The following is a 15477-nucleotide window of genomic DNA, read 5'->3' on the forward strand; positions in this document are numbered from 1 at the left end:
ATCTTTTACAGGTGCAAAATTTCTAAGTAAAATATTCGCAAATTAAAAGTTAAGATGGTTGAAATCCAAAATTTTACTTAATGCAATTGATGATTCAATAGGTAAGTTGATTTTTCTTAGAAAATATTAAGAAGTATGCTTAAAAATGATTTTCTATATGTTTAAAGATTTTTTTATGTGGTGTTATTTAAAATGGAAAAATAACTTGAATTCTCCAAATGTCCATCAACAGGTGTTTGGTGCACTGAATCAGAGTATATCATACTATAAAGAAGTATGCTTTAACATGAAAAAGTGTTGCTGAATCAGAAGAGCAAGAGACAGAAATATACATAGTATAACTTTGCTTGTACCAAAATATATGCAAATGTACTGTACACAAGAATGTAAAATCAGCTAATATATCATCAGTTAACAATGAGATTATAGCTATTTGTGTCTTTCATGATTGCTGTATTTTCAATTTTTTTTTGTTTTGAGAGAGATTTTATGTTATGATAAAAGTCACATAGTAAAAAGAAGCAAGAAATTTAAAAATATGAACCCCAAATGGAAAATATTCATGAAAAATGTCTGTATCATTACTAATAAAATCCATTCAAATTATGTTGAGATAGGTGAAATTTAAATTTGGGAAAGTGTGCGTACATCTCTGTGTGTTTCTCTCTGTGTATAACATTGGTTGGAGGGTAAGAGGAAATTGATTCTCTCGTATACTGATCATAAGAATGGAAATTAATACACAAGTTTTCTGTAGGGGCAATTAGCTAGTATGTATAAAGAATCCTGAAAATGTTCATTGCCTGTACCCTTTCATTACAAGATTAGTCATACAGTTTTCAAGTATAATCAGAGATTCACCAAAATGGATAAGAACGTTTGCAATGGTGTTATTTATACTGGTTTCACATTGGGAAATAGTCTTAATACCAATAAAGACATGATTATTTAATATTTTATGGCATTTGAGGACCACTTATTGAAATTAGAATATATTCACAGCATAATTTTATATAAAAAAGGATACAAAAATCAAAATGTATATAATATATATCTAAATAAATATAGTGTAATACTATACATTACATGTATATATACTATACTATATAAACATACACAAATTATATTATAAAGGTTATAAATAGTATATCTAAATTTCCTATATGCAATCATAATCACAATTAGAGTTTTGTACGAAAGGAAGCCCAGTAGTCAATACTTGTGAATATTAGAGAAAGTTATTTATTTTTATTTTTTTGAGGAAGATTAGCCCTGAGCTAACATCTGCTGCCCATCCTTCTCTCCTTGCTGAGGAAGATTGGCCCTGAGCTAACATCCATACCTGTCTTCCTGTACTTTATATGTGGGATGCCTGCCACAGCATGGCTTGATAAACGGTGCCAATGTCCGCACCTGCCACCCCAGGCCACGAAGTGGAGCGTGCGAACCCAACCACTACACCACCGGCCAGCCCCCAGTGATAGTTATTTTTGATGGTAGGATTAAATGTGGAATGCATTTTATTACTTGTAATTTTAAAAATGTCTAAATTTCTATAATAAACATTAAATTTTAATTGAATAAAGCTAATTATAAATGTACAAATTATCAACTTTTCATACTGGAAATTTCTGCAGGAAACAATGGAACATTTTAATCTCCCCAATTAATTTACATACTTCCCAAAAGTTCTAAGATGTCTAGAATTTCTAAGACAAATTATATTTTATTTATAGTATATTTAATATAACATTTTAATTTAAGAAATATATTTATAATAAGAAGACATATTATATTTTTCAGTTTCTACACCACCACAATTTTATATGATTTTCACCCATCTGCTCACAGGGGCCTTAAAGGAAGCAAACAAGACAATACACACTACAAAAACCGAACAAACTGTAAAATACCAAACCAGAGTAACGAAGTTGCACTGTGGGACAGAAGTGATAAATCAGCATTTATTGTCATGTACTTTTTGTGAGTTTGCCATGTGCTCCTGAACTGAAAGATTAGATATTTGTTAGTGGCAAATTATATTTCACAGGGCCTCAGATGGCAGCCAGTGTTCAGAAGGATACCCACCTTCACATGTGATCCAGGCCTCTTCTGCTGGGCTAGATATTCTCTTCTCCCAGGGGGCAGATGGGCACTGCCATATGGAGATATGCATTTCAGGACACTGAATGTCATCTACCCATATGAAGCCAGAGCCTGTCTTATATGAAGGGGACGGGCTGACAACTCCATTCTCTGCACAGCCCAGCTGCCGGCATACGATCCCCGCTGTGACGGCAGTGATTCTCCTGCCCACGCCGCCCCAGGTCCCATTGTAGAAGACCTCCAACCTCCCAGCACAGGTGTCCCTTTCAGTTTCACTGTAGAGCCTCAAAGCTGTGAATTCTGGAGAGAAATAGAGAATATAGAGTTAATTATTTCCTTTAGAGTTTCAAAAGTATTCCTCCCTAGGATCCATTTTTTTTTTCCTGGAAATAGTTTTTTAGGGCTCATAATACAATTTCATAAACGATACTAACATATTAACAGAATGTCTCCAGGGGAAACTAAGGATCTCGGGTGATTTCAGGGTTAATATGGATTTTCCAAGGATGGTATTTGAGCTTTAAACTTGTATCAAATTAAAATGCATCTCTCTTCCTTCTACTCTCTCACATAAATTAGAGTCAGAAAATAATCAGGTTAATCTCATTTCTGCTACTTACTGGAATGTGTTTTGGGGCAAATTACTCAAGGTCTTTTGGCTTCTTAACACCAGAGTGGATAGAATGTAAGGTCCCTTTCTTGGGGTCTAACTTTCCCTGATTCTAAGATCAACCCTCTATTTCCTAAATTATGAAAGGACACTCAAACAAATGAAATATTTTGGCAGGGTATTAAGAAATCAGTGTAAGAACAGGATTAAAATCAATTCTCAGATCAGTACATTTTCACTATACTTTACCGTTGTGCCATGTGGCGGTGTGTATGTGTGCGTGTGTATAGGGGAGGGTGTGAAGGTTGCAGCGCAGACCTGAGCAGATGACCCCTGCGTCTTCCTTGTGCCTGCAGTCCTGCTGCCCCCAGCCCCGGGAAGGGCACTTCCACACGTGGGACTCCTTTCCTGTGCAGTTCAGGTCGTCCAGCCAGATAGGCCCTGATCCAGCCCCAAAGTGAGCAGATTTGGTAGCATTAATGGCTACTCCACAGCCCAACTGTCTGCACACCACGTGGGCATCACTCAGGTCCCAGTTATCATCACAGATGGTGCCCCAGGAGCCCTGGTGAAAGATCTCCACTCTGCCGGCACAGCGACCGCCCCCGTCCACCAGGCGGAGCAGTTTGTCCTCTAAGAGGTGAAAGTCCAGTTAATAGGTGACATTTTTTTAGAGTTGCAAAGCACTTCCTGGCACTGTGATTTACTTACCTGAGCAGATGAAATCACTACCTTCTGGGACTACAGACATAGATAAGTCAGATAAACTTGCAGAGCATGGAAACAATGGCTGGGTCTGGTTTCCTGGTGGGGGTGTAGGAAATGGGGCAAAAGTAAGGTCAAAATACATAAAAAAGATTGAACAGTTCTCTGACAAAGTAGAATAAGCAATCATGGTAAGGACTCTTCAAACTCTTGTGATCAATAAAAATTGTCTTTATTAATGTCTACTTGCAAACCCCAAATGGAGAGGTGAGTTACCTTTGCCCTAGGAGCATCCCCAGTCATCATTATTCATTACATGTTACTTTTTGACTGTCATGCCTATCCTACCCCCACTCCCCACCCCGGCCCCATTTTCTTATCTATCTTTCCTTTAATCCCTTACCTCCTCCAGTACTTCTGGGCTATATTGCCAGTAGGTGACCAGGAGCACTGTTCCCTTACCTGAGCAGGTCACAGAGATGACATTTTCATGGGCACAGAGAGGTGCTCCAAGGACTGTCATCTGACAATTATCCAGAAGGGACTCATTCCCTAAGCAATGAAATCTGTGTCCCCAAACACGACCACTTCCTTCTCCAATATATTTTCCTTTTGTGGTTGAGAGAGCAACCCCACAGCTGAGTTGACTGCATAGGACATTGGCATCTTCCAGGTCCCAGTAACTGTCACAGAGGGAGCCCCAATATCCAAGCACCTTGATCTCCACTTGCCCCTCACATTGGGATTTGCCATTCACAAGTCGGGCGTCTGTATAGCCTAAGAGGAGATAAAGCCTTAGAGAAGAGGCCATGACTTTTCAACTCCAGCCCCACATTCTCCATCTCCAGCCCCAGCCAATTAAGCTCATTAGATAGCTTACGAGAACAGACAATTCCAACTTCTCTGCTGTGGTTACAAGTCTCTTCTGGATGGGGCACAGTGGGGCACAATGCAAGGTGAGTTTCATTCCCTTCACACTCGAACTTTTCAGCCCAAATTGGACCATTCCCATTTCCAAAGTGAGCTCCCACAGAAAGAGATCTGGCCTCTCCACAATTTAATTCTCTGCACAGCACATTGGCAGCATGGAGAGAGAAGTCAGAATCACAGACAGAACCCCACGTGTCTCCATGTTTCACTTCAACACGTCCAGAACAGGAAATATCAGTTCCAACCAGCCTGGGCTGCCTGTGGACTACACAGAATATTTCAGAGGTTAGTTTTTATAGTCTCCAATTCTATCCCTGTCCTCTAATCTCCATATCTAACTCCAGGGCACTTTTTCTCCATTGATCATTAGAACACTCCATTTGCAGGGGATCAGAGAATGATGTTATGTAATTTAGACTTGGTTCCTAAGATCCAGATTATCCGTTTACTCTCTATATTTTGGTAACACACAAATCCAGGATTAGAACTCCTCTGAAGGAAGTGAATGGCACAACTAGTTTACATTAAAAAGTACTGACTGGGTAAACTTCAGCATTAAACAAGAGATATTAAGATTTTGTAATCCTTTTAGGAAGGTGAGGATGTAATCTAAAAATAGAGGGTTAGATCCGAGAAACACATTTTAGTAATCTAAAAACAAACAAAAATATTGCCTTGTTTTTCTGACCCCATCATTTGTAGCATAACTACTTGTATTAATAATCTATGATATCTGCTTCCAATCCAGATATTTTTTCCAAACTCCTGACTCATTTATCCAACTGCTACCTAGCATTTCCAACTGGATTTCTTACAGACATCTCAAACTGAATTCTTGACTGTCCTTTCAAGCATCTTCTAAGACTGCAGTCTTCCATATTTCAGTTGATGGAAATCCATCACTCCAGATATTAAAAAATATTGGAGTAATTCTTCACTCCTATTACATCGTATATTCCACCTTTTAGGAAATTTTGTTTTCTGTATCTTCAAACTATGTTAATAATCCCAACATTTATCACCCTTCCATTGCTAACACCTGGACTGGGCCACCATTATCTCTTGCCTGGATTACTGCAGTAGACTCCTATGAATTCCCTATTTCCATCATTGATCCTCTATAGTTTATTCTTAATTAAAAAGCCAGAGAGGTCATTTAAAATTAGAAATCAGACATTATCAGGTTTTTGCTCCTCCAATGGCTCCATGTTTCACTCAGAGTAAAAACCTAAATTCTTGACCTACTTATTCCCAAATAACCTGCCTCATCCAATTACCTCTTTTTTTCTTTTAAAAGATTGGCACCTGAGCTAACAACTGTTGCCAATCGTCTTCATTTTTCCCCCTCCCCTTCTCCCCAAAGCCCCCCAGTACATAGTTGTATATTCTAGTTGTGGGTCCTTCTAGTTGTGCTATGTGGGACACCGCCTCAGCATGGCCTGATGAGCAGTGCCAGGTCCGTGCCCGGGATCCGAACCGGCCAAACCCCTGGCCACCAAAGCAGAGTGGGTGAACTTAACCACTCAGCCACGGGCCAGTCCCCACTTACCTCTTTTGATGCCATGTCCAACTGTTCTACTTCTTGCTCTTCAACCCACACTGGACTCCTTACTGTTCCTCAAACATGTCAGGCATAATCTTGTCATAAGGCGTTTGAACTGGCTGTTTCCTCTACCTGTATTTTTCTTCCGCATATATGCGCATTACTAACTCTCTTGCCTCCTTCAATTTTGTTCAAGTTTCACCTTTTGAATAAGGCCTATCACAGACATCCTATTTGAATTATATTGTGTCCCATACACAATCTGAATCCCATTTTTCTTGTTTTATTTTCTTTTTGTATAGCCCTTAACATCCGCTAATTGTATATATTTTACTCTATCACAGAAAGTTCTATTGAACGACGCTACTCTCAACTCTTCTATCAAAGAAAAAATTAAGCAATTTCCCTGGACCTATATTCCTTTTTAGTCATCGCCTTAGCTATCTCTTCCCCTTAAAATTTGTCTCTTTGAAAAATTGTCTATAATTGTCTTCCCAACATCCTAATTCCCATCAACTGTTCAACTTGAAACTATCTTTTTTTTTCAATGCAACAAGATTGCTTTCGTTAAGTTTACTAAACTTTGTGGAAAATGTTCAGTTTCATCTATATTAACCTCTCAATAACTTTTGACAGAGCTGATAATGCCTTCCTTTTTGAAATGTCCTCTTCCGTTGATTTCAGTGACATGACATTCTCTGACCACGATTCCTCAGTATCCTTCTCCAGCTTCTTTGAAGTTGATAAACCATTTAATATTGTTATTCCTCAGGGATAAGAACTCTTTTTTCTTGGGTCTATTTATTTTACTCCTAGTTTACATTTTATCCCTAGGTTTTAGTTAACATCCACATCCTAGTATTTATCTCTCTATCCAAGAAAAGTCTTCTGATCACCTAACTCTTATATCCATGTTCCTGCCACCCCCTTTATTTGACTGTTTTACAAATACCACAAACTCAACATTTACAAAACTAAATTCATCATTCCACACTCTCCAACTTTCTCCTCTACCAGGATATTCTTTTTAGATGACACAGCTGCAGTATATCTGTTTGCTTAGTCCAGAAATCTTGGAGCAATCTTTGAGTCTTCTTTATCCAAACTCCTACATTCAATGAATTATCAAGTTCTTTTTGTTCCAGCAACTAATGTTTCTTGGATCCGTTAACTTTTCAACAGACCCACAACGAATATCCTACTCAGAACTTCATGCTTTCATTAGAATCATCAAACAACTTGACGTCCTGCATCCTATAGCCCCCTACCACCTCCACACACACACAAACACACACACACACACACACACACTACAGACTTTTCTCTTTAAAATGTATCTTCTCATGCTTACGCCCTTCAATGGTTTCCCTTTCACTTTAGAATAAAGTACCAAAATCTCTACTCCATAAATAATCTTGCCCTTGCCTACATCTCAAGGCTTTACTGGAACCTCTTCCCCTTGTTCATTCACTTAGGTCTAACGCTTTTCCTTCAGCCATATTTTGGTTCCCGGAATCAGACAAGCTCATTCCACCTTTGGTACTTGAATAAAATACTATCTATATTTTTCCATGATCTTCCTAACACTTTTTTACTTGATTAAGTCATACTCATACTTTAGGTCCTTTCTTAAATATCATCACAGAAATATTCTTTGACTCTGCAAATAGGTAATATCTTCTAATTATGCCTTCTCATTTCATCTTGTACTTCTGCTTCATACAACTTTAAATCAATCATTATTTCATTATATATTTTCATTATACACCTATCGTCTTCTTTTCTATATAAGAGAATAGAGCTACTTTTATTTAGCTCATCTACTTTTGACCTAGTATTGTTAAATAGCCACTCCATAAATATTGATTAAATACATGAAAGAATAAATAGTTGAATAAATGTATTTTTCTTTGCCCAGAAATTACCTGAGCAGATCACACTAGCTTCTGTATGAGAAAGACATGTAGTCTGTATCCACTTCCAATGGGCACACTCCCAGAGAGAGGCTTCATTTCCAGTGCAGCCAGATGTAGATAGTAAGATGTGTGATGTTCTCCCAGTGAAATGAAACTCTCTGGAGATACTGAGTACAGAGCCACACCCGAGTTGCCTGCAAACAACTGCAGCAATGTTCATTCCCCAGCGGGTAGCACACACAGTTGCCGTGGCACCCTGGACTTCCACCTCGACTCTACCAGCACATCTGCTGCCTCCACCCACAAGCCTCAGTTCCATATCTGATTCATCTGTAATCAAAACACCAGAGTGATTTTAGAGAAGTGTACCACATAAGACATTTAAGATTCTTTCCCACTCATAAACCAGTGATCAAAAGCTGAGAGATTGTCCAGGTCCTGACTTCTCTAGTGTGTTTAATAACTTTATTTTATGTTTTCCTTCAAAGTTCATGTTTCCTTTTTATTGGATTTAAAAAAATGTATCACTCAGGTATGCTCCAAACTCATGAAAATTTCTGGTTTGTAAAGAAGTGGGGCTGGCCCAGTGGTGCAGCGGTTAAGTGCTCACGTTCTGCTTCTCGGTGGCCCAGGGTTCACTGGTTCGGATCCCGGGTGTGGACATGGCACTGCTTGGCACGCCATGCTGTGGTAGGCATCCTGCATATAAAGTGGAGGAAGATGGGCATGGATGTTAGCTCAGGGCCAGGCTTCCTCAGCAAAAAGAGGAGGATTGGCAGTAGTTAGCGCAGAGCTAATCTTCCTCAAAAAAAAGAGAAAAGAAGGGATATCACTTTGCCTACAAAATCTGAACAGAGACTTTGGATAAAAGTAACATTACACCTACAACACGACTGACAAAAAATAATATACAACTGAAATTTCACAAGATTGTAAGCTATCATAAACTCAATAAAAATTAACTTTAAAAAAATAGAAAAAATAACGTTACTTAATGGTCTTAATTTTTGTCTTAATTTTGAATAACTACATGTTATCTGCTAGAGACTCAGGAGAATATTAAGGAAAGGTGATATAATATATGTGGAATCAAAGAAGAAATGCACACATCTGTGATATTACAAAATCCAGGAAAAGCTAGAATAAACTTAAATCTGTTAGAGATGCTAGATGAAAATAATCTTAAAAAGACATTGGCCTCTACGAAAAGAAAACATGAAATTTACTGTATGTGATTTTTTGAAGAATTAACATCTGCCGCCAATTTTCCTCTTTTTGCTGAAGAAGACTGGCCCTGAGCTAACATTTGTGCCCATCTTCCTCTATTTTATATGTGGGATGCCTGGCACAGCACGGCTTGATAAGTGGTGTGTAGGTCTGCACCTGGGATCCTGGCCAGTGAAATCTGGGCCACTGAAGCAGAGTGCACAAACTTAACCACTATGCTACCGGGCTGGCCCAAAACAGTCAGCTTTTGAAGGCAAGTCTCACAAGTATCGATGTGAAATGGAATGAGACCTGTTCTAGCAAAGCTGATTTATCTCTTTTAGGGCATGTTAGTAGTTTTTGGTGTGCTGTGGTATAGTTTGTGAAACAAATAATATTGCCTACTGATGTGAAAGTAATATATTTAATTATACTAAGCATGCAATACTTCTTTATCTAATTCATGCTTTAATTTTTAATGAATAGTGGATGATGTCAACTTATTTTATCTTATTTTTAATTAAAAAATAAAATTAATATTAATAAATATGTGATATCTATGTGAATTCATACTCCGTATTTTCTACTTTATTTATTAAATTATATTAATAGATCTAACTTACTAATATTGAAAGATCTGACATGTCAGAAAATCAGTTCTATTAGTGTGACCAAATTACTGCCGATTGGCCTTGAGGAGAGGAACAACATAATTAATATGCTCCAGAGGACCTTGCAATGTCTGCCCTTTCCTTTCACGCCAGCCCCATTGCCTGATGCTTATAACACTGCTGAGTAAAATTTAACTATATTAGTTATTTTGACATAATTATGTTTGAGTGGATATGGAATGATTCTCTAAGTAAAACTCCCATTAAATAGAGAAATAAAATTGCAGTGTATTTTCATTTTAAGCCTATATGTTTCTCTGTGTTATTGGGGCTCAGTGACAGTGTTTGTGAAGCAAGGGTTAAGGTCTTTTCATAGTTAGCAGAGGTTTTGAAAGTGTAATCATTTGAGGTTGGTAGAGCAGTTATTTTCAACTTTTCCATAATAGTAAAAAGACATTTTTACAAATGAGACTTATTTTAGGTACTGATATTTACAGAGCTATGCTTTTGGGGAGTATCTATATGTCTTGCAGGAATCTCTAAGAAGATTGAGATTACCTGAAAAGGTGGTCTAGAAGCAGACAAAAATTTTTTGCCCTAAGAAAGTACTCTAAATATAGGGAAAAACATATTTCACTGCTGGGTAGCAACATATATTCACTGTGAGACAGGCTTAGGTAGAAAATCAGTTGTAGTAGATGGTTCAGCATGAGAAGGTAACATCACATTGACATGTAGGTTTTCCTGAATTACACATCTTTAATATAAACAAACAATAACATCTCCCTCTAAAGGAGTCTGAAGTTTACCATAATAGATACAAGCACAGGAAAAAAAAATGTGGATAGTTTCTATGGACTAGAGTTGGATCTCATGTTCAGGGAACCTGAATTCTTTTATTGAAAGATACGTTGTGGCATTATGCACAATAGCCAGACATGCAAACAACCTTTGTGCCCGTTGATGGATGAACGGATAAAGAAGATGTGGTATGTATATACAATGGAACACTACTTGGCCATAAAAAAGATGAAACCCTGCCGTTTGTGACAACATGGACCTTGAGGGTATTATGCTAAGTTAGACAGAGAAAGAAAAATACCACATGATTTCACTCATACATGGAAGATAAACAAAAAACAACAAAACGCATGGGTACAGAGAACAGATTGGTAGTTACCAGAGGGGAGAGGTGGTAGGGAAAGGGTGAAGGGGAAAAAGGGGACATCTGTACAATGACAGATGGAAACTAGACTTTTGGTGGTCAACAGGATGCAGTATATACTGAAGTCAAAATGATGTATACCTGAAATCTATACAATGTTATAAACCAATGTTATGTCAATTAAAAAAATAAAATAAAAATTAAAAAAGGAAAACATATTGATATTCATGGCATGGGAAGCAAAATTTCCCCTTAAAAGAGGTTGTTTCAGTGGCAGAACAAGCTTCCAGAAGACATGTGAAAAATTCAAGTTGGAAGAATAGCTCCTCTGAGGAAGGATTGTAATTATTTGTAAATTGTAACTGTAGATCTACCTAAATTGAAAGGCAGAATAGAATGGTCAAAGTTTAAGAGGTAAATTTCAGATTTATATTGGAGTTTAATGATTCTTTAAAACACAATTCAATGTCTTACTCATTTATCTCAGAAAGGAACATATAGAGTAAGAGATAAAGATGTTGGGATTCACTGAACATAAGGAAACTCCAAGACTAATAAAACAGTATATAAAAAGTAAGGGAATTCAACTCTTCTGAAATTGTACTACCTGCATAGGTATACATGAAATTTTTCTTTGGACCATTTGAAAGTTGTCTAATTAAAACTTTGGCCTTGGAGAAGGAGTCTGAAGGGGAATTCTTGACATTTTTGAAATATAAACCATAAGCCCAGACTTTTAGATGAGGTTCACTTGCTTTAATGCTATTGGTATAAATTTTACATAAATAAATCTTTCAGGTAAGAATGCATATTTGGGTAATCATGGGAAAGAATTTTCAAGTATGTGGATGTTTTACCACAAGTGTTTAAGTGTCTTAATGACTGAATTTTTATTATTTTTTCCTAAACTAATCTGACTATGGATAATTTCTTTTTGTAGAATCCTTTGTAACACTAGTGTTTGGGGAAGCTAACCTTGGGAAAATCTTGGCAAATATTAGAACATAAGGTTTCATTTCCTGAGGGTTTGGTACTATAGAAAGAGGCATTAAAAATCTGAATGAGGATATGAGGTATCAGTAGTTTGCAAAAGTGAGAAATGAGTACTCTGCAATACAGGTACCCATTCAAGGGGAAAAAAAGAGTGTGTTAGGGAGCCCAGGCATTTTTATAGGAAATCCTGGTTTGGGTGTCTTACCAGAACAGGTCACTCCAACATCTTCACTGTGACTGCAGTCATGATTTCCCCACCCACTGTGGCTGCATGCCCAGAGTTGTGCCTCATCCCCATCACAGATAACATCATCAAGCCAAATTTTTCCAGATCCTACAGAAGCATTTCCAAGACCCATGCCAATAATAGAAGATGGACAATCCAGCTGGTCACACACCACAGCAGCAGCATTACTGCTCCAATTGTCATCACATACTGTGCCCCACTGTCCTTGAAAGTACACCTCCAGTCTTCCTGAGCAGCGGCTGTTGCCATCTATCAGCCTCAGGCTCCACTTTGTATTATCTACATCAAAAACAGTGAAGCAAGTAGTTAGTGGGTGTGATGGTTAATATTATGTGTCAAGTTGGCTAGGTTACGGAACTGAGTTGTTTGGTCAAACACCAGTCCAGATGTTGCTGTGAAGCTAATTTTAGATGTAAATAACATTTAACTCAGCAAACTTTGAGTATAGCAGATTATCCTCCATGAGGTGGGTTGGCCTCATCTAATTAGTTGAAGACTTTAAGAGAAAAGAATGAATGAATATCTCTAGACTGTCTTTGGGCTCAAATCTGCAAGATCAACTCTTTCTGGGCTTTCCAGTCTGCTGGCCTACCCTACAGATTTTGGATTTGAACCCCGTAATTCCTTAAAGTCTCTCTTTCCCTCAGTCTCTCTCTCACTCCGTCAATCTCTCCCTCTCTCTCCCTCTCTCTCCCTCTCCCTTTCCTTCTCTCTCTCTCTCTCTGTCTCTCATATATATATAACCTCCTCCCCAAGGTAGTTGCTTTGCATGACCCTCCTGATCCTCCTCAGGACCCACCCCCACTACCCTTCTTTATTTCTAGAACTACAACTAGACTCAAGACCCAGTAGGTCCCAAAGTGAGGTACAAAATGTGACTCATGTGGAAGAGTGCACAGAAAAAACATGATTTTTCAAATTTATATGGTCATAAATCTGGGGAATATGTGTGGAAATGCATATTAAGGGTGTGAGATAACAGCGGAAGGAAATTAAAATTGAATTCGGCTGAATTTATTGATATAGGCCCACTAAGCAGATATTCTAGATTTAATGAAGCAGCTCAGGTGGTTAGAAAGGGCTCTAATAGTTTGATTGGTTGGCTGAAACATTGACCAAAAGATGGCCTACATTAAATGAAGTTAAAATGCCAGAACTGCCTCTGTATATGGTAGAGGAAGAATCCAAAGGCTTAGGTAGCTTGGAATGTTAGAGTGGATTTATCATGTAAGATCTACTCATCCACCCTGGGAGGGTCCAGAGAACACACCTTTTACCGTGACTATGAGAAATAAATTTGTGAGAGGAGCCCATCATTCTTGAAGAGATTTGTAGCTGCTCTTCATACAGGTCAGAAAGAAATTACAATGGAAACTGCTGCCACTGAGTTCAGATTCTTAAATACAGTGGGGATAACTGAATTCCAAGGTGGTGAGGACAAGAGATGGGCGCTTAACTGTCAAAGGCAAGGTGGGTGTGGTTACCATAATAGATAGTACATTCAAAGCAGTAATCAAAATAGTCTGATTTGCAGAGACCTATGGCATCAGCTAGTTGATAATGGTGTTTATAGAAGTGAAATAGGCAGGCAGTCTATTAACTTCTTGATCTGCATAAGTAGAAGAGTTCTAGGTCAAGCAAATATAAATCTAACTTGAATCATAGGAACAGAGACTCATGGTCCCTCAATTGATTCCCAGACTTGAGTCAGTTTACACACCCAGAATCCCATGAAGGAAGGGAGGCCAGATCACCTTGAGGATGGACCCAGTCACAGTGCCAAATATTTATACTGTTAAATTTTCTCCCAACATTTCCCAGAGTGACCTACAATCTTTTACCAAGGTGACTGTGCATTTGGGAAAAGAAAATAATCAGACCTTTTAAGAACCATTGGACACTCACTCTGAACTGACATTAATTCCAGGAGACCCAAAACATCTGTCGGTCCACCACCCAGTGTAGGGGTTTATGGAGGTCAAGTGATCAATGGGGTTTTAGTACAGGTCTGCCTCACGGTGGGCCCACTGGGTTCCCTAACTCATTCTGTGGTTGTTTCCCCAGATCCATAGCTAATTGGAATTCGTTAATTCTAACTATGAATTATGCATAATTAGAACATACATACTTAGCAACTGGAAGAATTCTCACATTGGCTCCCTGACTTGTAGAGTGAGGGCTATTATGGTGTAAAAGGCCAAGTGGAAGCCACTAGAACTGCCTCCACCTAGGAAATTAGTAAACCAAAATCCATACCACTTTCCTGGAATGATAGCAGAGTTTAGTGCTACCGTCAAGGACTTGAAGGATGCAGGAGTTGTGATTCCTAACATATCCCCATTCAACTCACCTATTTGGTCTGCGCAGAAAACATGTGAGTCTTGGAGAAAGACAATGGATTATCATAAGCTTAACCAAATGGTGACTCCAATTGCAGCTGCTTTTTCAGATATGATTTTATTGCTTGAGCAAATTGATACATCCTCTGATAATTGTTATGCAGTTATTGATCTGACAAATGCTTTTTTTCCTCAATATCTTTTAAAAAAGACCACCAGAAGCAATTTGCTTTCAGCTGGCAAGGCCAACAGTGCACCTCCACTGTCCTACATCAGGAATATATCAACTCTCCTTATCTTCAAGTGGCATTTTGAACATGACTTTTCTGAGGAAGACTTGCCCATTACAATTCCTCACACCCTGACGTTTCCCAATGCAACTGCAGCACCTTTTAATTCATCCTATGTGGTTCTAGCCATACAATATTTTCCTAATACTGCATTAGGTTCACTTTCTGTACATTAGTCAATAAATTACCTGAGATATTCAACACTTTATTATAGGTTTTGTGTTAGATTATTTTGCCCAACTGTAAGCTAATGTAAGTGTTCTAGCCATGATTAAGCGAGGCTAAGCTGTGATGTTCAGTAGGTTAGGTGTATTAAATGCATTTTTTATTTATGATACTTTCAATTTATGATGCGATGTAACCCCAATGTAAGTTGAAGATGATCTGTACTTGATGATCCATGCATGTGAATGAGTTTTAAGCATTATTTTCTCACTGCCCAATAAGTCCAGGGTGTTCTCCACTCTGTTCAGGGGTCCTTGTTGAGTCTAACAGGAATACTACTAACCACAAGCGTATATACAGAGGTAGGAGGAAAATCACTACATATGTTTGATATTACTTAAAATTCAGATGAATGTGTTTCTATGACATTTCTTAATTATTTAATAATTTATCCAATTAAAAATAATTTTCTTAATTATTTGAATAAGGCTCTTGTATATCTATTGTCACTAATCCAACTATTTCACAATAAGTTATAAATATTCAGGGTCTAATAATATTTTCTAAAAGAAAATCTAAATATTTACCTTTTATCAAATACTATACAGATCTTCCCTGACTTGTGATGGGGTTTCATCCCAATAAACCCAT

At 37.9% G+C, this 15477-nt stretch overlaps 1 protein-coding gene across 4 annotated transcripts in view; it reads right to left on the minus strand.

Moving 5' to 3' along the window:
* Positions 1-15477, minus strand: part of LOC106847298 (scavenger receptor cysteine-rich type 1 protein M160) — a 54384-nt gene that overhangs the window by 12647 nt on the left and 26260 nt on the right. For 3 of the 4 annotated variants that reach the window (XM_044756093.2, XM_014866502.3, XM_044756092.2), the window contains 7 exons: positions 11991-12311; positions 7820-8140; positions 4302-4616; positions 3884-4198; positions 3428-3520; positions 3035-3349; positions 2089-2406 (listed from right to left, as the gene is read on the minus strand). In XM_044756093.2, coding sequence (XP_044612028.1) covers positions 2089-2406; positions 3035-3349; positions 3428-3520; positions 3884-4198; positions 4302-4616; positions 7820-8140; positions 11991-12311 — 1998 coding nt within the window. The remainder of the gene's footprint in view (positions 1-2088; positions 2407-3034; positions 3350-3427; positions 3521-3883; positions 4199-4301; positions 4617-7819; positions 8141-11990; positions 12312-15477) is intronic. The other variant, XM_070495229.1, reaches the window with a different exon arrangement.

The sequence above is a fragment of the Equus asinus genome, chromosome 22 (genome assembly GCF_041296235.1).
Source record: "Equus asinus isolate D_3611 breed Donkey chromosome 22, EquAss-T2T_v2, whole genome shotgun sequence".
Lineage (NCBI taxonomy): Eukaryota > Metazoa > Chordata > Mammalia > Perissodactyla > Equidae > Equus > Equus asinus.